Raw genomic sequence first — 24125 nt, 5'->3', positions numbered from 1 at the left:
CGCATTTTTTGTGGGCGGAATCCCCCAGTACGGTTGATATGGTATTCACCAAGCAAATACCGCCCACAATGTCAGGTTTTGCATCGCTCATGTACTCTACGCAAGTCTTTTGCGTAATCTGCTACGCAAGATAGTAGCTTTCACTCAAAGGACATTTAAATGGCTACACTGTATAGCACCCACTGTATATTGGATCGCACAATACTAATAGTAACATTGTTTATATGTACGTTGTAACAAACCGCGCTTGAGTCGACTCTGCTTTGCAACTGCATTGTAATTTGGACCCGAATCTATTTGCTGTGTACCCCTTTGGAACAGTCAAAATGAACGAGGAGGAAGACTATTTGCAGAAAACAAGGCAGGGGTTTGAAGATCTCTGTCGAGCTTTGAATATGGACGAGGAGGCGAGCAACGAAGCATGGAAGAGCTACGAAAACATAAGCAAAAATTACACATTAGAGGTAAATATGTTTTGCTTTGTATATTGTACAGTAATATACATTTAGCCATTTTGGCAACCGGTTGACCGCAGGCTTCGCTAGCATTGCATCTACCTTTCACGACCGACATTTTACGTCGTCTCATTTCATATTTAAAGACGCAGCTTGTATTACGTTTGTAGTTTTACATAAATATTTGATAGAAAACTCCATTATTTGTGATATTTTTCTGTGGAAAGGGGAGGAGTTTTCCGGTCTGAATTTACCGGTGTGTGTCACATTTAGAGGCGGACCAATCTCGTGGTTTAGAATAGGACAAGGTTAACTGGGGTCAGAAGTTCCCAACCTTTTTTTCCCCAGGGCGCCCTTTTTCACATTTCAAAAATTTCACAACAAAATTTTGTTTATTGAGATATGTCTCTCTGCCCAGGATCCTCAGCTTGATTTTATTGTTATTTGAGCAACCAAGGAAAATGTTTTTGTCTTTTAAGCTAATTTCCTGCAAACTACATAGTTTAACAAGACATCATGACATCTTTTAGGTAGGCTCTTTATTTAGGTAGGCTCTTTAATGATAATAATAATAATAATGCATACTAAAATAAACTCTAGACCCTATTTCCCCAAATGTTATTCCGCTACCAAGTATGTTTATTAAGATCATTTATATGAACCCTCAATTTAATGATGCATATTCTCTTTTCCATAAAGTGAATAGATCAGTTGATAGCGACAGAGTCACACATTGTATAAGATTGCTTCCCATGCAAAGTCCCATTTCTTTGACTCCTTGACTTTAGAAGGTTGTTGCTCCGCTTCTGAATGTCATTGAGACAAATACACTGCTCAAAAAAATAAAGGGAACACTTAAACAACACAATGTAACTCCAAGTCAATCACACTTCTGTGAAATCAAACTGTCCACTTAGGAAGCAACACTGATTGACAATACATTTCACATGCTGTTGTGCAAATGGAATAGACAACAGGTGGAAATTATAGGCAATTAGCAAGACACCCCCAATAAAGGAGTGGTTCTGCAGGTGGGGACCACAGACCACTTCTCAGTTCCTATGCTTCCTGGGTGATGTTTTGGTCACTTTTGAATGCTGGCGGTGCTTTCACTCTAGTGGTAGCATGAGACGGAGTCTACAACCCACACAAGTGGCTCAGGTAGTGCAGCTCATCCAGGATGGCACATCAATGCGAGCTGTGGCAAGAAGGTTTGCTGTGTCTGTCAGCGTAGTGTCCAGAGCATGGAGGCGTTACCAGGAGACAGGCCAGTACATCAGGAGACGTGGAGGAGGCCGTAGGAGGGCAACAACCCAGCAGCAGGACCGCTACCTCCGCCTTTGTGCAAGGAGGAGCAGAAGGAGCACTGCCAGAGCCCTGCAAAATGACCTCCAGCAAGCCACAAATGTGCATGTGTCTGCTCAAACGGTCAGAAACAGACTCCATGAGGGTGGTATGAGGGCCCGACGTCCACAGGTGGGGGTTGTGCTTACAGCCCAACACCGTGCAGGACGTTTGGCATTTGCCAGAGAACACCAAGATTGGCAAATTCGCCACTGGCGCCCTGTGCTCTTCACAGATGAAAGCAGGTTCACACTGAGCACGTGACAGATGTGACAGAGTCTGGAGACGCCGTGGAGAACGTTCTGCTGCCTGCAACATCCTCCAGCATGACCGGTTTGGTGGTGGGTCAGTCATGGTGTGGGGTGGCATTTCTTTGGGGGGCCGCACAGCCCTCCATGTGCTCGCCAGAGGTAGCCTGACTGCCATTAGGTACCGAGATGAGATCCTCAGACCCCTTGTGAGACCATATGCTGGTGCAGTTGGCCCTGGGTTCCTCCTAATGCAAGACAATGCTAGACCTCATGTGGCTGGAGTGTGTTCCTGCAAGAGTAAGGCATTGATGCTATGGACTGGCCCGCCCATTCCCCAGACCTGAATCCAATTGAGCACATCTGGGACATCTTGTCTCGCTCCATCCACCAACGCCACGTTGCACCACAGACTGTCCAGGAGTTGGTGGATGCTTTAGTCCAGGTCTGGGAGGAGATCACTCAGGAGACCATCCGCCACCTCATCAGGAGCATGCCCAGGCGTTGTAGGGAGGTCATACAGGCACGTGGGACCCACACACACTACTGAGCCTCATTTTGACTTGTTTTAAGGACATTACATCAAAGTTGGATCAGCCTGTAGTGTGGTTTTCCACTTTAATTTTGAGTGTGACTCCAAATCCAGACCTCCATGGGTTGATAAATTGGAATTCCATTGATTATTTTTGTGTGATTTTGTTGTCAGCACATTCAACTATGTAAAGAAAAAAGTATTTAATAAAATTATTTCTTTCATTCAGATCTAGGATGTGTTGTTTAAGTGTTCCCTTTATTTTTTTGAGCAGTATATATTCCCCCATGTGCATTAGTCAAGTCTTCCTCTGGCATTTTACCTCTTGTTATTAGCCTAAAGCATCGCAGATTTATTAAATGTTTTTAGATCAGTATTAAACAAACAAAAAATTACTCCTCAAATCAAGGAAGGTCTCGCACCTCCCAACGGAACATTGCCGCCCCATATGGATGGCGCACCCCCTAAGTTGGCAACCCCTGGTCTAGAAAAGGGGGCTCTGCTCTTTGGTCATAACACTGAATGATCCAACTTACTTGATATTTTTAAGTATGGTATAGTTATGGTATAGTGCATGTGCCTTATTCACAAACCTTTCCTCATAAGGGATAGCCATCTGCTGTATCTATGTATGGTTTATATGGAGGTGGTTTGACAGAAAATTAGGATTAGGGATAACAGAAGAAACCACTAGAGGGGAGAATTTCCAACATGGCATATCTCCACTCTGGCCCCACCAGCTCTAACTGGTATCCTTAATAGTGAGATAGAGCCCGGGACAGAAAAAGTAACTCTCTCTCTCCCCCACTCTCTCTCTTTCTCCATCCCCCTTTCTTACAGGGCAGTGAGCTACACTGGTTAGCCTGTGCTCTCTATGTGGCCTGCAGGACAGCCATACCAACGGTGGGTAAGGGCACTGCGGAGGGAAACTATGTCTCTCTGACCAGGATCCTCAGCTGTTCAGAACAAAGGTGCGTATGCCCAGGCACTCATCCCTATGGTCCGGTTTCCCGGACACAGATTAAGGCTAATCCTAGACTAATAAAGCATGTTCAATGGAGATTATACATTGAACGGGCCTCTTAGTCTAGGACTAGGCTTAATCTGTGTCCAGGAAAATGGCCCTAAATGTGCCCCACTTCATATATAATTGACTAAAGGACTTTCACACAGTCCTCCATAGGTTTGCATAACAGTCCATATGGTTTCTTGCTTAGTTCTTGGATTCTGATTCCAACCTGGTTATTTGTGTAATGCTGAACAAGGAACCACACATCTACTAACAACACAACTGTCCTATGTAATATATAATTTATTGAACTGGAAAATACTGTCAATTCTCAAACAGTTGCCCTGTTTCTGATTGCAGCCTCATTGAGTTCTTTAACAAGATGAAGAAATGGCAGGACATGGCAAGTCTGCCCCAAGACTTTTGCCAGAGCACGGAGAAGCTGGAGAGGAATTTCACAATTTCCGCCGTCATCTTCAAGAAATACGTCCCCATATTCAAAGCCATCTTTAAGGCACCCTCCGACGACCCACCCAGAGTCCACAGGAGCCGCAAACAGAGGTGAGTTAGTTGTTGATACTGTAGCTCACTATGAAGTTCTGTCACCTCACTATTTTCTACAATAGTTTGACCGCTCTTGAACAAAGCCAAGTAGATGTGTGCACTCACTACTGTAAGTTACTCTGGATAAGATCATCTGCTAAATGGCTAGAATGTACAAATGGAATTGTTTCTATCCTGGTGCCAGCCAGATCGTGAGATCTCTGAGCACAGCGGTCAGTCTGCTTGACCAGACTGACCGCTGACCTATTCTGATTTAGACGCCATCCCTGCACTGTCGCTGAAATCTTCAACTTCTGCTGGATTCTGTTTGTCAACGCTAAAGGTGAGTACTTCTGTTTTGTTCATGGCAAAAGACAGGAAAAGAGGGGGAGGACAGAGGGGAAAGGACTAGGGATCAGTGGGGTCCTGAGAAAAGGCTAGTTTGAAGACTATGTGAAGTGATCACTACTTGGTTACTCACAAAGTATAAGTGACAAGGGCTAGCTTCTCTACATTGGGCATTGGGCATGCCAAGGCCTGCACTGAGTTGTTGGCATCAGCAGGAGAACAGAGGCCAGGGCAAATAGATGTCATTTTTATATCTCCTTAATCCTTAATAAAAACTCAAAAGACACGCATGCACACACACAACCAGATCAGTCCCCTCCTGTGCTCCCTGTTCACCCACGACTGCGTGGCCGCGCACGACTCCAACACCATCCTTAAGTTTGCCGGCGACACGGCGGTGGTAGGTTGCATCACTGGTTGGTATGGCACCTGCTCGGCAAGTCGCTACAGAGGGTAGTGCGTACGGCCCAGTATGTGCGTACGGCCCAGTATATCCCTGGGGCCGAACTTCCTGCCATCCATGACCTCTATACTAGGCGGTGTCAGACGAAGGCCCTAAAACTTGTCAAAGTCTCCAGTCACCCAAGTCATAGACTGTTCCCTCTGCTACCGCACGTCAAGCGGTACCGGAGCACCAAGTCTGTGACCAAAAGGCTCCTGAACAGCTTCTACCCCCAAGCCATAAGACTGCTGAACAGTTTAATCAAATGGCCACCCAGACAATTTACACTGACCCCCTTTATTATTTATTTACTTATCTTAATTGTTTTGCACTGACTTCCTTGCACTGGCTCTATGCACACTCACTAGATTTTACACTCTTAGAAGAAAAGGTGCTATCTAGAACCTTAAAGGGTTCTTCGACTGTCCCCATAGGAGAACCCTTTGAATAAATATTTTTGGTTCCAGGTTAAACCCTTTTGGTTCCAGGTAGAACCCTAGTGGGTTTCATGTAGAACTCTGTCCCCAGAGGGTTCTACATGGAACCCAAAAGAGTTCTACCTGAACCAAAAAGTCTGGAACCAAAAAAGGGTTCTTCTATGGGGACTACCGAAGAACTCTTTTGGAACCCTTTTTTCTAAGAGTGTCCTCACACATACTACACTGAATTGGATTTGATTTGACTAGTGTTTGTTAATTGAATTAGGTGAAAGGTGACTTTGGTAAGTATACTGTGATACCCATTGTTCTTTGGACGTAGTTGAAATAATCACATGCGAGGTTTGAGGCTACCAGCACTACTCTGCAGTCAACACGAGACATGTCTATCTTTCAGATCAATTCAATTCAACAAGCTTTATTGTTAGGACCAGATCATTGTGTCAAACTATATTTGTGTCTTAGAAAAGCGGTGTAAAATCCTACTTATTATTATTATTATTATTATTATGATTATTTCAATGTCTCTTCTCTCTCCCTCCCCTGCCAGGAAACTTCCCTATGATCAGTGATGACCTGGTGAACTCATACCACCTGCTGCTGTGTGCTCTGGACCTGGTTTTCTCCAACGCTCTGCTGTGTAACACCAGGAAGGAGCTGCTCAACCCCAACTTCAAAGGTGACCTCCTGGCCCAGACCTATATCCCCTCCCTATCCTCCCAGCTCTCACCCCCTATGCATACAGTACATTCGGAAAGTATCCCTACCCCTTGACTTTTTCCACATTTTGTTACGTTCTACACACAGTATCCCATAATCTACACAGTATCCCATAATGACGAAGCGATAATAGGTTTTTAGAATTTTTTTGTACATTTATAATAAATAAATACCTTATTTACATAAGTATTCAGACCCTTTGCTATGAGACTAGAAAATGAGCTCAGGTTCATCCTTAAGATGTTTCTACAACTTGATTGGAGTCCACCTGTGGTAAATTCAATTGATTGGACATGATTTGGAAAGGCACACACCTGTTTATATAAGGTCCCACAGTTGACAGTGCATGTCAGAGCAATAACCAAGCCATGAGGTTGAAGGAATTGTCTCGCAGAGCTCCTAGACAGGATTGTGTTGAGGCACAGATCTGGGGAAGGGTACCAAAACATTTCTGCAGCATTGAACGTCCCCAAGAACACATTGGCCTCCATCATTCTTAAATGGAAGACATTTGGAACCACCAACACTTCCTAGAGCTGGCCGCCCGGCCAAACTGCGCAATCGGGGGGAAGGGCCTTGGTCAGGGAGGAGGTGACCAAGAACCCTATAGTCACTCTGGCAGAGCTCTAGAGTTCCTCTGTGGAGATGGGAGAACCTTCCAGAAGGACAGCCATCACTGCAGCACTCCACCAATCAGGCCTTTATGGTAGAGTGGCCAGACGGAAGCCACTCCTCAGTAAAAGGCACATGACAGCCCGCTTGGAGTTTTCCAAAGGGCACTTAAAGGACTCTCAGACCATGAGAAAATATATGATCTGGTCTGATAAAACCAAGATTGAACTCTTTGGCCTGAATGCCAAGCGTCATGTCTGGAAGAAACCTGCCACCATCCCTACGGTGAAGTATGGTGGTGGCAGCATCATGCTGTGGGGATGTTTTTCAGCGGCAGGAACTGGGAGACTAGTCAGGATCAAGGGAAAGATGAACAGAGCAAAGCACAGAGAGATACTTGATGAAAACCTGCTCCAAAGCGCCCCAGTCTGAGGTCCTGAGCGAAGGTTCATCTTCTAACAGGACAACAACCCTAAGCACACAGCCAAGACAACACAGGAGTGGCTTCAGGACAAGTCTCTGAATGTCCATGAGTGGCCCAGCCAGAGCCCGGACTTGAACCCAATCTAACATCTCTGGAGACCTGAAAATAGCTATGCAGCGACGCTCCCCATCCAGCCTGACAGAGCTTGAGAGGATCTGCAGAGAAGAATGGGAGAAACTCCCCAAATACAGGTGTGCCAAGCTTGTAGCATCATACCCAAGACTCAAGGCTGTAATTGCTGCCAAAGTTGCTTCCACAAAGTGCTCAGTAAAGGGTCTGAAAACTCATGTAAATCGGATATTTCAGTTTTAAATTTTTAATACATTTGAAAAAATGTATAAAAAAAAAACAATTTTTGCTTTGTCATTATGGGGTATTGTGTGTAGATTTATGAGGGGGGGCAATGTAATCCATTTTAGAATAAGGCTGTAACGCAACAAAATGTGGAAAAAGTCAAGGGGTCTGAATACTTTCCGAATGCACTGTATATACCCTCCCTATCTTCCTATAGATAACATCATTGATAGTATCCAACCAGTATCCATGCATGTGTACGTGTGTGCAGGCATGCATGCATACATGTGTGGTTACTCACATGATCCGTACGTAGAGTATGTTCAATCTCTATGGTCCTTTTCTGTGTTACTGCATAGTTACTGTAATACATTATCACTTGCATCTAATGCAGGAAGCTGCTATGTCTCGTCTGATCTATAGGCCTTCCTGAGGACTTCAACAGTAAGGACTACAAGCCCACTGCAGGGCCCTACTGCTTCATAGAACAGCTGTGTGAACTGCATGATGGCCTGGTGCTGGAGGCAAAGGGGGTCAAGGAACACTTCTGGAAACCGTTCATCAAGAGGCTCTTCCATAAGAAGGTGAGGCACACGCACAAATACACACACCTCAGTCCTACACACACACACACACACACACACACACCTTAGTCCTACACAATCTACTTGTCTGCCTTGTCTCATCGATTTTCTGTGTCATCAACAGATTCTCAAAGGGAAAGAAGATAGCTTGACTGGCTTCTTCGATCCTATGAATTTTGGAGACAGTTTGTAAGTCAATCCTTATCTTGTCTCTCTGCACAGAGCAGATATTGACAGTCTTTTTGAGTGATATTCAACGTTTCATATACACTGAGTGTACAAAGCTTTAAGAACTCCATGACACAGACTGATCAGGTGAATCCAGGTGAAAGCTATGATCCCTTATTGATGTCAATTGTTAAATCCACTTCAATCAGTGTAGATGAAGGGGAGGAGACAGGTTAAAGAAGGATTTTTAAGCCTTGAGACAATTGAGACGAATTTAGGCTGTTCTGAGGGTCAAGGTGTTCCTAATGTTTGGTATACTCTGTGTGTGTGTGTGTGTGTGTGTGTGTGTGTGTGGCTAGTGCGTCCATGGGGCGTGTGTACGAGGAGCATGTTCTAGCCACAGGGGGTCTGGATGAGAGGATCTTCCTGGGAGAGGGGGCCAATGAAGACATTGGCACACCAGGCCCCTGTCTCTGTGTGGGAGTAAAGAACCAGGACGCCTCCGCATACAGACTCTACAGCAGTCTGACTGTAAGACGCGCACACACACACATTATTATACTATTATTATACATTATTGCTTGTTATGTATGAAATATGCTGCTGTTGTTATGATTACTGTACCACACAAACGCACATACACGTCTTGTGTCTTTGAGTCTGAATTCAATGCAAATGTACAGTAATCCCTTTGCTATGTCCCCTTTGTGTGTCCTGTAGGCCTCAGCCTTGAAGGTGTCTACTCCCCTGACGGGTCTTAAGTATGTCCAGGACAACTGTCTGGGCACGCCGGTATCAACAGCCATGCAGAGTGTTGGCCGACTCCACAGCCTGCTCACAGGACTCAAACACCGCCCCAGTGGCAGACTCACAGACTTACTGAGGTATTGCACACAATACAAATAATCAAATATATTCTAAGCTGCACACAACCACACCAGTGGCCCAAAACATTTTGAATGGGGTGGCCAAGGTGGAGCACAGACCCAGTTTTGGGGGGCCAAAACATTTTTAACCTTAATCGAAGCAAGGTAGATTTTTTTTTTCTCTACATAATTCTGATGGTTCAATGCATTAAATACTTTGCAATTTTATATAAGGGTATTAGCATACAGTAGTAAATTATCTTGAAAGTGGCATCCAAAGTGCTAATTATACCGTGACATTTAGGGGGCTCTATTATTTTTAACTGGACCTCCTATGTGTGCACTTCTTTTTGATGTGGACTTCATGGTAAAGACATGTAATTTAACCGTAAAAATGTGTTACCTTTTTAATGTGTCATGAACACAACCAGTCAGGATGTTTTCCCCTGATTTGTCTAACAAATCACTTCAAAATGTAGGTTACCTGTGCAAGTTCGTCTACTCCAAAATAAGTCTAGCATCCGAACAGTGCACTGTGCACCCACCACTTGAATGGAAAGGGACATCCTATTACAAACACCATCAGTGTAATGACATTCAGCCTATAAAGTGGTGTGTATTCATGAATGCCAAGGGAAGCCAGGCTTCCCCCCAAAATTTTACAATAAAAAAAAAAAAAACTTTTTCTAATGTGATTTCTCATTTGTGTCTATCCATGTTTCATAAATTTCCTTCGATTTGCAGCAAGAGGCTGAATCTAATTCAACAGAGAAAGCATCCGAGCGAGGCAAACAGCGCCCCTCTATCTTAGTATCCGTAGCCCATGTATCTGTAGCCCATGTATCTGATGCTGTCTGGTCAAAAATAATGTGACATGTCATACTCTTTTTGGCCAGATGGCATCAGATACATGGGCTACACATACAAAGACAGAGGGGCACTGTTTGCCCCTGCTCGTATTGTATTCTTTCTTTGGTGAGATTGAGTCTTGCTGAAGGTGTGCATCTTTGTCAAAATTATCAATATATTCAGAGACAAACTATCTCAATCTCTGGGGGGGGGGGCACTTGGGTGGCCAGTCAGATTCCACATTCTGTGTGTGAACCACATACAGATTGTTATTATTTAGTGTTTTATGTATTGGATAGGCCTTTTCAAATACTCACCCATTCTTATATTGTTACCACACGGAAGAATTCAGTTGCCCATTTTCATTTCCGGTTGTTAGTATTTGAGCCATGAAGGGTGTTAAAACAGTTTTGGGGTGTAAGTATGAGTTTGGAGGGTGATTTATCAGTAACTGTGTCTGTCTTGTTCCAGGGCGTGTGCCAGAGACCCAAGTGAGACCATCTCCACTAGGCTGAAGGACATGTGCCAGGTCTTTTGTCAGCACTTTGAGGGCAAAGGGGAGGAGAACGCAGGACTGGGGAAAGACATTGCAGTGAAGTACTTCCGCCTGGCGGAGGCGCTCTACTATAAAACCCTGGAGGCCGTCATTGACCAGGAGAAGGAGAGACTGGGCGACACGGACCTCTCTGTGAGTCTCACCTGCGCTGCCCTGCTAGCTCAGCTCAGTTTGCTGTAGCTAACTAGAAATTTCACACACATTTCCCATTGACGTCAAAGCATTTTTTATGCAAAGATCCAAGTTACAGTATTGTATTTTCAGTTCACATTTACACTGAGTGTACAAAACATTGGGAACACCTGTTCTTTCCATGACAGACTGACCAGTTGAATCCAGGGGAAAGCTATGATCCCTTATTGATGTCACCTGTTAAATCCACTTCAATCAGTGTAGATGAAGGGGAGGAGACAGGTTAAAGAAGGATTTTTAAGCCTTGACACAATTGAGACATGGATTATGTATGTGTGTCATTCAGAGGGTGAATGAGCAAGACAAAATATTTAAGTGCCCTTGAATGGGGTATAGTAGTAGGTGGCAGGCGCACCGGTATGAGTGTGCAACGCTGCTGAGTTTTTCACGCTCAACAGTTTCCTGTGTGTATCAAGAATTGTCCACCACCCAAAGGACAACCAGCCAACTTGACACAACTGTGGGAAGCATTGGAGCCAACATGGGCCAGCATCCCTGTGGAGCGCTTTCAACACCTTGTAGAGTCCATACCCAGACGAATTGAGGCTGTTCTCAAGGCAAAACGGGGTGCAACTCAATATTTGGAAGGTGTTCCTAATGTTTTGTACACAGTATATGTTTAAATTGGGCTCTATGTTGAGATATTGCATGTTATGACACTTTAATCTCTGCCAGTCTTGGTTGTAAAATATGGAAAATAATTTGTTCTCTATGGTGGATGAGCAATAAACCCTTTGTTCTGTTGTGTGTCCTTAGGGTATTCTGGAGCAGGATGTGTTCCAGCGCTCTCTGCTGGCCTGCTGTCTAGAGATTGTCATCTTCTCCTACCGACCCCCAGGGGACTTCCCACAAGTCATACACATCTTCCAGCTCCCCGCATACCACTTCTACAAGGTACATGCTTGTACTTATATCTGTATTATGTGTTTGTATGTGTGATTGTCCTAGTCATGAGTGTGTGTGTTAGTCATGAGGGTGTGTGACTAGACAGTATGTAACTCTCTCCCCTTTTGTCTGTGTGCGTTTGTGCATGTGTGCGTCCGTGCGTGCGTTCATGCATATCTGTGTAATATATCTCAGGTGATTGAGGTGCTGGTACGGGCAGAGCAGGGCTTGTTCAGGGAGGTAGTGAAGCATCTGAACCAGGTGGAGGAACAGGTCCTGGAGAGCCTGGCCTGGAGGGGGGGATCCCCGCTGTGGGACAGCGTCAGGGAGGCCAAGAACCAGCCACCAGCTTGCCAGGAGGTAGGACATCCACAGCACCCCTCCTTATCCCCACCCTACTCATCACATGCACAGCTAAGAAAATGGTGCCAAGTTTCACTTCTCACACACATGCTGAATCATGTGGCCCCAAAGTAACTCTGAATCCGATGTCTTGAAAAAGATGGACTGGACTGAAATCGGAACAAAATAACAATCTTTCTCATTGATGTTCAGGTGATGCCACCGCAGCACCTGGAGGATGGGAACGGAGACAGCAGTGCTGGCAGCGCCCCTCTCATCCCTAACAACCATGGCACTGACCTAAGCACCAACAGTGGTGGGAAAGGTTAGTCATTTAGCTTGTTAGCTCGTCAGGAGGTCAATTTGTCTGTCAGTTGTGCAATAACTCATTCAAGTAGTCAGTCAGTTGGTTACCTCCGCCCTCCCCCTCTCCTCTCCCCACTTCGCCCCCAGGTGTTTCTCCCTCTCCCACCACCCTGTTGGACCGCTACAGCTCCCCCCCCACGGGCTTGGCCAGGAGACGGCTGTTTGTGGACGCTTCCTTCGACACCCCATCGGACCCCTCCTCCACCACCACCACTACCACCACCGTCAGGACCTCCCAGGCCATCGTCACCACCACCATCCCTGCCGGACAGACAGTGGTCACTATGGCAACGGCCACGGTTACCGCTAACAACGGACAGACGGTCACCATACCTGTGCAAGGTGACGTTTGCAGATTCATTACTGTACAGTATGACATTATGGTTTGTTGTACACCTTTGCCCTTACTGCCAAATGATACTGTACATGACTCCTATATGCATTGTATAGTGGGGTGTCTGACTGATGCAGGTTATTAATGAGAAATCTCATGCCCTCTGACCTCTGCAGGAATAGCCAATGAGAACGGAGGCATCACCTTCATCCCTGTCCAGGTGAGTGTGACGGGACAAGGCACGGCCATGCTCCAGCCCCTGTCTGCCCAGTCCCTGACTGGCACTTTGACCAGCCAACCACAGACCACCACCACCCTGAACAGTCCTGCCCCACAGGGCAGCCCCGCCACCAGTAAACCAATCAAGAAGCTGGCAGCCCAGGTCCCGTCCAGTAACAAGCCTCAGAAAAAGGGTTCCCTCTCGCTGTTCTTCCGCAAGGTAAGGGCACACAAACATAATCTCCATCTGTCACTGAATTTAAAGGGATAGTTCAGGCACGTTACAAATCTAACTAATCTCTTTTGGATAGGGAGGAAGTATACTGAACAAAAATATAAATGTAAAATGTTGGTCCCATGTTTCAAGAGCTGTAAAAGAAGGTCCCAGAAATGTTCCATATGCACAAAAAGCTTATTTCTCTCAAATGTTGTGCACAAATTTGTTTAAATCCCTGTTAGTGAGCATTTCTCATTTGCCAAGATAATCTATTCACCTGACAGGTGTGGCATATCAAGAAACTGATTAAACAGCATGATCGTTACACATGTGCACCTTGTGCTGGGGACAATAAAAGGCCACTCTAAAATGTGCAGTTTTGTCACAACACAATGCCACAGATGTCTCAAGTTTTGAGGGAGCATGCAATTGACATGCTGACTGCAGGAATGTCCACCAGAGCTGTTGCCAGAAAATGGAATGTTCGTTTCTCTACCACAAGCCGCCTCCAACATTGTTTTAGAGAATTTGGCAGTACGTCCAACCGGCCTCAACGGCAGACCACATGTAACCACGCCCCAGGACCTCTACGTCCGGCTTCTTCACCTGCGGGATCGTCGACAGCTGATGATACTGAGGAGTATTACTGTCTGTAATAAATCCCTTTTGTGGGTTAAAACTTATTCTGATTGGCTGGGCCTGGCTCCCAAGTGGGTGGGCCTATCCCCTCCCAGGCCCACCCATGGCTGCACCCCTTCCCAGTCATGTGAAATCCATATATTAGGGCCCAATTAATTTATTTCAATTGACTGATTTCCTTATGTGAACTGTAACTCAGTAAAATCTCTGAAATTGTTCCATGTTGCGTTTAAAATTTTTGTTCAGTATAGTTTAAATCCATCCTAGTATTCTGTTTCTGCCCTTTGTGCCATATGTGGCCAGTTTCAACCCTACCTTTTTAAGAACCCCACAACTGTAGCATTTCATACCATAAATGATGTTTTTTTGCTTGAGTTTAAAGACTTAAACCCTGGTACTATTTTGTGCCTGCTCTGTACCACCAACAGGTGTACCACATGGCCAGTGTGCGTCTGAGAGACTTGTGTGCCAAGCTGGACATCTCTAGTGAGCTGAGGAGGAAGATCTGGACGTGTTTTGAGTATTCCCTGGTGCAATGCACAGAGCTCATGATGGACCGACACCTAGACCAGCTCCTCATGTGTGCAGTCTACGTCATGACCAAGGTAGGGTTAGAGTGTGTGTATGAGGGGGTGTCAATCCCTCCAGGATTTCGTTGAGCTTTTTTTGTGATCGTTGCGGGCCAAAATGCTTGATTTTGCTGCGGCAATTTGAAAGGATTTTGTCATTTGTCACGAAAATGCACTGACGAGTGAAACATTTGTTGACGTGTTGCTTGATTGAACCATTTATGCGGTAAAAGTGTGGTGATTGGTTAGAATTGCGAGCCCTCTTTTTGTAGTGTGGTGATCCGACAGTTATATGCGATAATATTGCGATGATTTGACTGTTTTATGTGGTAATAGTGTGGCAATTGGTCAAATTTGCAAGCTCTTGCAAAATATGTGGGAAATTGCGCAGAATCGCAAAATCCTGGACGGATTGGGATGTTTGTGTGGGAAGGGGGATATTGATGTGCATGGTGTGTATAGACTGTGGGTGCATAAGTTCGCAGGAAGTGTGTGTAGCATGCTGTGTGTATGTGTTTCTACTGTTGTGCAGGTGACCAAAGAGGACAAGTCCTTCCAGAACATTATGAAGTGCTACCGCTCTCAGCCCCAGGCCAGCAGCAGCGTGAGTACTGTTAGTAGGCCCTTATGCAATGATGTACAGTGCATTCGGAAAGTATTCAGACACGTGTGTGTATATACAGTATCAGTCAAAAGTTTGGACACACCTACTCATTCATCCCCTCCGACGAATAATGGCACCGGAGAGAATGGCTGCCGTTTTACGGGCTCCTAACTAACTGTGCTATTTTTTTAGTTTTTTTTTTCTTCATATTGTTTATAACTTTTTTTATTTGTATTATTTTGTACATAATGTTGCTGCTACCGTCTTCTATGACCAAAAATAGCTTCTGGACATCGGAACAGTGATTACTCACCTCGAACTGGACAAAGATTTTTTCTTTAATGAGTCCGACGCAAAGGATAAACTGCTTTCTCGAGACCAGACCCAAACCCCCGACATTTGCGTGAAGAAAAGATGGAGAAAAAGGAGGCGGAGGTCGGGCTGCCTTCTGAGAATTCGTTGGCAAGTGAGTAAACTTCCACTACCGTCTGTACTATTGGCCAACGTGCAATCACTGGAAAATAAAATGGATGATCTACGATTTTAAGAATATCCTACCAACGGGACATAAACTGTAAAATCTTATGTTTCACCGAGTTGTGGCTGAACGACGACACGGACTCTATAGAGCTGGCTGGGTATTCCTAACATTGGCAGGACTAAGGAGCTACGTCTGGTAAGACGAGGGGCAGGGGTGTGTGTCTATTTGTAAATAACAGCTGGTGTGCGATTTCTAATATTAAAGAAGTCTCAAGGTATTGCACGCCTGAGGTAGAGTACCTCATGATAAGCTGTAGACCACACTAGCAAGAGAGTTCTCATCTATATTATTCATAGCCGTCTATTTACCACCACAAACCGATGCTGGCACTAAGACCGCACTCAATAAGCTGTATAAGGCCTTAAGCAAACAGGCGCTTCTAGTGCCGGGGACTTTAATGCAGGCAAACTTATCCATTTAACCAAATTTCTACCAGCATGTCACGTACAATCAGAGGGGGAAAAAACTCTAAACCACCTTTACTCCACACACAGAGACGCATACAAAGCTCTCCCTCGCCCTCCTTTTGGAAAATCTGAACATAATTCTATCCTCCTGCTTACAAGCAAAAACTAAAGCAGGAAGTACCAGTGACTCTCAATACGGAAGTGGTCAGATGATGCGGATGCTATGCTACAGGACTGCTAGCACAGACTGGAATATCTTCCGGGATTCATCCAATGGCATTGAGGAGTATATTGCCTCAGTCACCGGCTTCATCAATAAGTGCATCAACAACGTCGTCCCAACAGTGACTGTGCGTACATATCCTAACCAGAAGCCATGGATTACAGGCAACATCCGCTTCGAGCTAAAGGCTAGGGCGTGACACTAATCCCGCTACGCCCTCAGACAAGGAACGGGACACTAATCCAGACACTTATAAGAAATCCTACTACGCCTTCAGACAAACTATCAAACAGGCAAAGCGTCAATACATTGACTCCTACTTCACCGGCTCTGACGCTCGTCGGATGTGGCAGGGCTTGAAAACTATTAGACTACAAAGGGAAACCCAGCCATGAGCTGCCCAGTGATGGAAGTTTACCAGATGAGCTAAATGCCTTTTATAGCTCGCTTTAAGGCAGGCAACACTGAAGCATGCTTGAGAGCACCAGCCGTTCCGGACAACTGTGTGATTACGCTCTCGGTAGTCGATGAGAGCAAGACGTTTAAATAGGTCAACATTCACAAAGCCACAGGGCCAGACGGATTTCTAGGACGTGTACTCAAAGCATGCGTGGACCAACTGGCAAGTGTCTTCACTGACATTTTCAATCTCTCCCTGACTGAGTCTGTAATACCTACATGTTTCAAGCAGATCACTATAGTCCATGTGCCGAAGGAAGCGTTGGTAGCCATGAAGTGCTTTGAAAGGCTGGTCATGGCTCACATCAACACCATCATCCCGGAAACCCTAGACCCACTCCAATTCGCATACCACCCCAACAGATCCACAGATGAGGCAATCTCAATCGCATTCCACACTGCCCTTTCCCACCTGGACAAAACAAACACCTATGTGAGAATGCTGTTCATTGACTACAGATCAGCGTTCAACACCATAGTGCCCACAACGCTCATCACTAAGCTAAGGAACATGGGACTAATCACCTCCCTCTGCAACTGGATCTTTGACTTCCTGACGGGCCGCCCCCAGGTGGTAAGGGTAGGCAACAACACATCTGCCTCGCTGATCCTCAACACTGGGGCCCCTCAGGGGTCCGTGCTTTGTCCCCTCCTGTACTACTGCCTGTACTAACGCATTAAGAAGGAAAGAAATTCCACAAATGAACTTTTAACAAGGCACACCTGTTAATTGAAATGCATTCCAGGTGACTACCTCATGTTGCTGGTTGAGAGAATGCCAAGAGTGTGCAAAGCTGTCATCAAGGCAAAGGGTGGCTACTTTGAAGAATCTCAAATATAAAATATATTTAGATTTTGTTTAACACGTTTTTGGTTACTACATGATTCAATGTGTTATTTCATAGTTTTGATGTGTTTACTATTATTCTACAATGTAGAACACAGTAAAAGTAAAGTAAAAAACCCTTGAATGAGTAGGTGTCCAAACGTTCGAGTAGGTGTCTAAACTTTATATATATGTTTACCTCACATATAATTTAAAAGTATGTATTAAGGTGTCTGTAATAGAATGAACGTGGCGAAAACAAATGTAGACATTAATAAAGGCAGTTCTATAGCTTCCAAAATATTTTTGACAATGGTGGGGGAGTGGCAAGATGGAGGTGGGGTGGCATCAACACAGCGCCCCCTATCAGTCATCTAGTGTATAACTCTTATGGCTATGGCCAGGAGATTTTCCTGACCTGACCAGGAAAAACTTCAAGCCCTAGTTTGAGGCTATAGTACTGTGACAGCGTCACTGTTTTTTCCCCCTTTGGACACTGGATTATGTTCACAAATAGTGCTAATGCTGTCAAGGAACCACTCAGAGGTGGCACCACAGGTCCCAGAGTGGTGTGGCATTTTTTTGTTATATCTGGGGCCTTTGGTTTTTCCTGATCTGGTAACCTAACCAGGTAGAACTCTGGACCTTACACGGTATGACGTGATTAATCTGTTGTAAAATTGTTTAATATGGGCTATGATGGATCAGAATTTTTCTATTAAGGTCACATGGTTTAAAAAAAACTCCTGGAAAAACTCCTGGCCTTGGAGTGGATGAAAACCCTGTCAAACTGCAGCAACCTTCAACCTGTTCATATGAATTATATTTTAAAGAAGGACAATGCAGACACAGTGAAAACAACATGATTGGAAAATAAAACTCACAGCGCTGAGCTTGCTTTATGCAGGTTTGCATTGTAAAGTCCTGCCCTATGCAACTGTAAGACAAGTAAGAAATGTTCTCAGTCTGTCATAGTAGGCTAGGCTATTGACCCTTTTCCAGTACACGACACACTGACGTCACAAACTCCTGCGCGCGACTCTTGGTGGCAGTAAGAAAGCCATCGCCATCTGTGCCCATTCAACAGCCTAGATTTAAGTTTTTATTACTTCTCATACACTCACAATGATGTTTTGATTCTTGCTTGAACAGTCGCTAAGATTATAGTTGGTTGTGATCTTTGCAAAATAACTCGTTTGGATGCAGCAGTTGTTAGCTAGAATGCTAATGCTCATTGAGATTTGCTTAAGCATAACTAGCCAAAGAGCCATTTTACTGGTTGAAGTGTTTTCTTTTTTAAAGTATAATGCAGTTGATTTACAATGATGACACAAATATTCTATTAGGCAGGACATTCATTCAAGCCTTAAAATCCAATTATGATCCAAAAGTAGTGTGAAATGCACTCATGATCAACATGTAAATAGAGGCATCTTTTGCTGGCGTTCTATTAGAACCCCCCTTTGTTCTGCCACCATCTTGCGCGCATTGCCCTCATGCTGGAATGTTTGCAAAAACAGAAAGGGCTCTATGCAGCTGCTGCTGTTAGTAGCCTACAGTTGATTAGACTGAAAAATGGTCTCCTTTCTATGTAGTACAGCGTGTAAGATCTCTAATGTTTAGGTGTATAGGCTGCTACATTTATGTAAGAGTTTTTGCTTGTGTCTGTCAGGAGTGATGCTTGCTAAATAAATACCGGAGGAAAGTGGAGAGAGCGCCTTGAGTGTTGTTCCCGGCCCGCGTGACCTGCGATTTCCATGAATCTGATTGGTCAAGACATGCAAAGAGCCTACAGCAGCACCCTGATGTGAAGGACAGATAAATTGTGTGCAAATTTACAAATCATGAGGCAAATCGGTCAAAAAAACAGCACTTTTCCTCTTTCTTTAATGCTTTGCGTCGATGTATTAAACTGAATCAAAAGTGATTTTGAAAAGTGCAAATTACACCTCGCCACACGTTTTCCGGCAGCCCTGGAACCACTGGTTGTGTGTGATTTTTCTTTACCAGGTCTACAGGAGTGTGTTGATCTCTGGGAAGAAGAAACGTCTCTCGGGCAGCAGTGTGGGAAACACACAGAGCTCTCACACAGACAACAGTCAGGAGCAGGGTAAGAACACACTCACACACACTGGGTTAGATCTGGGTTCCTGGACTTCTTCTCCCCTCCCTCTGTCTATTTTTCCCTCTCCCTCTCTCTTTACCACCTTCAGGGAGTGGAGACAGCAGCCCGGTGCCCATGTGTTCCACCAGCACCCTACCTGCCCCGCAGACTGGCAGCATCCCATCCACCCTGGCCCCCTCCACCTCCTCATCCCTCCCTCCCTCCCAGGAGCAGGATAAGGATGGGGGAGTGGTGGGGGAGGAGGAGCGAGGAGACCTCATCCACTTCTACAACCGGGTCTACATCAAACAGATGCGTCACTTTGCCCTCCGCTACTCGCCCAGCTCGCCCTCTGCAGGGGTGAGTGAGTGAGAGAGGGAGGCAGCGGATGGGGGGAGCTTGGAAAGGGGGGTGCAAGGGAGGAAATGAGAGAAAGATATGAAAGAGGAGAAAAAGTTTTGTTTACAAACTTAGAAGAAAAGAGAATCCCGCACACTGCTCTTGCTAGTATCTTTACAAACTTAACTCTATTCTGCAAACCTATTGGTTTAAAGCAAGAGAGGATAGAGGTAGAGAGGGAGGGAGGGAGAGGAAAATGACATTAACAAATGTAATGTATGTTTTGAATAGGTATCTGCCTATGCTCTTATAATGTTTTTGTGACAGGTGCAGTCTCCTCCCCTGTGCCCGTACCCCTCCCTGAGGACCAGCTCCCCTCGCAGGGTCCTCCTGTCCCACAACCACTCCATCTACATCTCCCCCCACAAGACTACTGGAAGCCCCCCCACCCCCTCCACTACCGCACGGGACAAGATCTTCTACTACATCTGCAGCAGCCCATCCAACGTGAGTCACAAGTACATACACATACTCATGCACACAATGTATGCTGGTTAACGTTGATTCAGCACAGTACTTTTCAAACCTTGACAGTGAGTTTAATCATACCATACCTGACGCGTGATGATGATGATGAACCCTCCCTGATCTGTGTCTATGATTTCTATCTCTGTCTGTGCAGCGCCTGGCGGAGATCAACAGTATGATCCGCACCGGGGAGACGCCCACCAAGAAGCGCAGCATGCAGCTTGAGGAGGAGCCATCGCCCAAGAGGGTGTGTCCGAACAACCAGACGGCCCTGCTCCGCAGATTACAGGACGTGGCCAACGACCGTAGCTCCTCCCACTGAGGCAGGACACAACCTCTTCAGAACACACCACAGGCTGAAGTCGCTAGTCACTAGATGGTCATGATAGAAAGGAACATTTTGGCAATATAATAAATATCAACATTTATGAGCATATATTTGATTTTCATTTAGGGGTAAGGACAGGCGTAAGGTTAGGGGGAGGGTTCAGTTGTTAGTGTTCATGGTCAGTGGTTGGTAGTTCTTATGATTTGTGTCTAGAAAGTACCATACTTCTGTCCATGGCCAGATTGTGATGAACGGCTCAATTATTTTATCACCATGGCAATAAGACTAGTTGGTTGTTTTAGCAACAAAACCGATGCGTGCACGATTATGGTGCAAAACAGACGGGGTTGGCTTAATTGTTGACATGTTAACTATATTTCGTCTCCAATGTTTATTGAAAACATATATACAGTTGAAGTCGGAAGTTTACATACTTAGGTTGGAGTCATTAGAACTCGTTTTCCAACCACTCCACAAATTTCTTGTTAACAAACTATAGTTTTGGCAGGTCGGTTAGGACATCTACTTTGTGCATGACGCAAGTAATTTTTCCAACAATTGTTTACAGACAGATTATTTCACTTATAATTCACTGTATCACAATTCCAGTGGGTCAGAAGTTTACATACACTAAGTTGACTGTGCTTTTAAACAGCTTGCAAAATTACAGAAAAGGATGTCATGGCTTTAGAAGCTTCTGATAGGCTAATTGACATCATTTGAGTCAATTGGAGGTGTACCTGTGGATGTATTTCAAGGCCTACCTTCAAACTCAGTGCCTCTTTGCTTAATATCATAGGAAAATCAAAAGAAATCAGCCAAGACCTCAGAAAAAAAATTGTACACCTCCACAAGTCTGGTTCATCCTTGGGAGTAATTTCCAATTGCCTGAAGGTACCACGTTCATCTGTACAAACAATAGTACGCAAGTATAAACACCATGGGACCACATAGCCGTCATACCGCTCAGGAAGGAGACGCGTTCTGTCTCCTTGATCAACGTACTTTGGTGCGAAAAGTGCAAATCAATCCCAGAACAACAGCAAAGGACCTTGTGAAGATGCTGGAGGAAACAGGTACAAAAGTATCTATATCCACAGTAAAACGAGTCCTATATCGACATAACCTGAAAGGCCGCTCAGCAAGGAAGAGGTCACAGCTCCAAAATCGCCATAAAAAGAAAGACTACGGTTTGCAACTGCACATGGGGACAAAGTTCGTACTTTTTGGAGAAATGTCCTCTGGTCTGATGACACAAAAATAGGACTGTTTTGCCATAATGACCATTGTTATGTTTGGAGGAAAAAGGGGGAGGCTTGCAAGCCAACGATCACCATCCCAACCGTGAAGCACGGGGGTGGCAGCATCATGCTGTGGGGGTGCTTTGCTGCAGGAGGGACTGGTGCACTTCACAAAATAGACGTCATCATGTGGAAGAAAAATGATGTGTGTGTATATATATAATATATTGAAGCAACATCTCAAGACATCAGTCAGGAAGTTAAAGCTTGGTCACAAATGGGTCTTCCAAATGGACAATGACCCCAAGCATACTTCCAAAGTTGTGGCAAAATGGCTTAAGGACAACAAAGTCAAGGTATTGGAGTGGCCATCATCGAGCCCTGACCTCAATCCTATAGAAAATTTGTGGGCAGAACTGAAAAAGCATGTGCGTGCAAGGAGGCCTACAAACCTGACTCAGTTACACCAGCTCTGTCAGGAGGAATTGGCCAAAATTCACCCAACTTATTGTGGGAAGCTTGTGGAAGGCTACCCAAAACGTTTGACCCAAGTGAAACAATTTAAAGGCAATACACTCAATTAGTATTTGGTAGCATGTAAACTTCTGACCCACTGGGAATGTGATGAAAGTCTGAAATAAACCATTCTCTCTTCTTTTATTCTGACATTTCACATTCTTAAAATAAAGTGGTGATCTAACTGACCTAAGACATATAACTTTTACTAGGATTAAATGTCAGGAATGATGAAAAACTGAGTTTAAATGTAGTTGGCTAAGGTGTATGTAAACTTCCGACTTCAACTGTACATTTGCACAATGCACACTTGTTGTCTCTCAAATACATTGTTAGTTGTTGGTTACCTAGCTAGTACATTTTTGCCATAGATGTGACAGCAGTCAAAACACCTCAAAACAAGACATCAAGAACAAAATAAAAGTAGCTGATACAAGCCACCTACGATTCCCCACATGGCAGCTTCTTGTCATTGTTGCTAGCTATCTGGCCATCCAGAATCACAACAACACACAGACATTTTTGTGATATCAGCTAACCCATCTATATATTTCTACATATATCCAGAGTCAAGGGAATGTATTTTGTCTAAATGCACAGTAAATACAGATTGGACTGTCAGTGTTGTGGTGCTTTGCAAATCTGCATATATGGTGGAATATGCTTCAAAATCACATGCATTTTAAAGTCTATTCTAATAAATAATGTTACTAACTTGCTCATGCCTGCAATTTAGCTGTTCAATATACTATGCATGAATGCCTTTCAGTGTTTTGAGATTATTCTGGAGACAAAATGCATCATTACATCATCTGTCATGTAGAAATGTATTTTGGATTTTATATGTCAGAAGTTTATATAATGAGCTTTTTTTTTTTTTTGAGCCAGAAGAGAAAGCACTTGACAATGACCATGTTCTTAAAATACTTTGTACACCGTTTAAAAAAAAAAAAGTATTTTTGAAGCTTTTGTAATACCGGAGAAGATGTCATCAAGTCTCCCGGGTTTCTTTTCCAAAGTCAGAAAAACATTTTTTTTTTTTTTTTAAACAGTGGAGCTTTTATATACTTCATTTTATGTTCTTATTTGTTGTTTGTGTGAAATCTGTCAGATATTTATGCTTCTTTTTAACTTTAGATATGTTAGCAAGCAACTATAACTTTCCCTTAACAATGACGAGTAGTAGAATCACTGACAACAATATTTATTTTCAGTCTCATGTAGCTACCATTAATTAATTATGTAGCTACCATTAATTAAGGTAATCCTTTTAGTATCCAATCTATTTGATATTTGTGTTAGTCACAATTGTTTATCGTTTTGTTAATCACCAACTTAGGGGGGGGGGGAAAAAGCATTATTTTATCGTGCACAATGTTTCTGAATTTTATCGTGAGATTCTGTTTCTGAATCGATTCGTTTAAGCTATACAGTACATGTACATGTCTTTTGTTTAACTTGTCTAGCTGGTAAAAAAATTTAAAAAAACATCCTTGGAAATAAAAATATATATTTAGGAGTCATACAATTTTTTTCATTCACTTTTTTAAAGGCAACCTCTGTGGACCTCAAGTGTCATCAGAAGATTTATGTTTGATTTTTAGTAAGTTATGTTTTCACCACTAGATGGTGCTGCAAGAATGACAGGTCTTTACAAAGTACAGCATCACTATGTCAACACCATAGTTTAGTGGCCCATGCCAAATTGGCCATACTGTATTGTATGTAATTGTAGACTTCTAATATGTGTGAGAA

The 24125-nt window shown here is 44.1% G+C and overlaps 1 protein-coding gene across 3 annotated transcripts; it reads left to right on the top strand.

Annotated features, from left to right (window-relative positions):
- The first annotated feature begins 109 nt into the window (after positions 1 to 109).
- LOC106573256 (retinoblastoma-like protein 2) lies at positions 110 to 23898 on the top strand. 3 transcript variants are annotated; one of them, XM_082962506.1, is made up of 22 exons: positions 110 to 464; positions 3420 to 3550; positions 3949 to 4149; positions 4410 to 4474; positions 5909 to 6037; positions 7892 to 8052; positions 8177 to 8241; positions 8580 to 8751; positions 8941 to 9104; positions 10407 to 10623; positions 11440 to 11577; positions 11764 to 11928; positions 12124 to 12235; positions 12364 to 12618; positions 12787 to 12830; positions 12948 to 13049; positions 14114 to 14290; positions 14787 to 14858; positions 19325 to 19424; positions 19528 to 19778; positions 20085 to 20264; positions 20440 to 23898. In XM_082962506.1, the coding sequence occupies exons 1-22, from the start codon at positions 327 to 329 to the stop codon at positions 20605 to 20607; spliced, it is 3207 nt and encodes a 1068-aa protein (XP_082818632.1). In that variant the 5' UTR covers positions 110 to 326; the 3' UTR covers positions 20608 to 23898. The 3 variants fall into 3 exon arrangements, with proteins under 3 accessions (XP_082818632.1, XP_014003637.3, XP_014003636.3); XM_014148162.3 differs by having other exon boundaries at positions 12787 to 13049; positions 20091 to 20264; XM_014148161.3 differs by having other exon boundaries at positions 111 to 464; positions 12787 to 13049.
- Positions 23899 to 24125: the final 227 nt, after the last annotated feature.

This window comes from Salmo salar, chromosome 16, assembly GCF_965601325.2.
Source record: "Salmo salar chromosome 16, fSalSal1, whole genome shotgun sequence".
Taxonomy (NCBI): domain Eukaryota; kingdom Metazoa; phylum Chordata; class Actinopteri; order Salmoniformes; family Salmonidae; genus Salmo; species Salmo salar.
The sequence above is the reverse complement of the archived record's forward strand: the minus strand, read 5'-3'. Positions and strand labels throughout refer to the sequence as shown.

Bases quoted from the DNA above. Each gene is read 5' to 3' on its own strand.
- LOC106573256 (XM_014148161.3), top strand. From the start codon at position 327: ATGAACGAGGAGGAAGACTATTTGCAGAAAACAAGGCAGGGGTTTGAA. The intron at 9,105-10,406 runs GTATTGCACACA...GTCTTGTTCCAG, and splicing joins AGACTCACAGACTTACTGAG to GGCGTGTGCCAGAGACCCAA. The intron at 11,929-12,123 runs GTAGGACATCCA...ATTGATGTTCAG, and splicing joins AGCCACCAGCTTGCCAGGAG to GTGATGCCACCGCAGCACCT.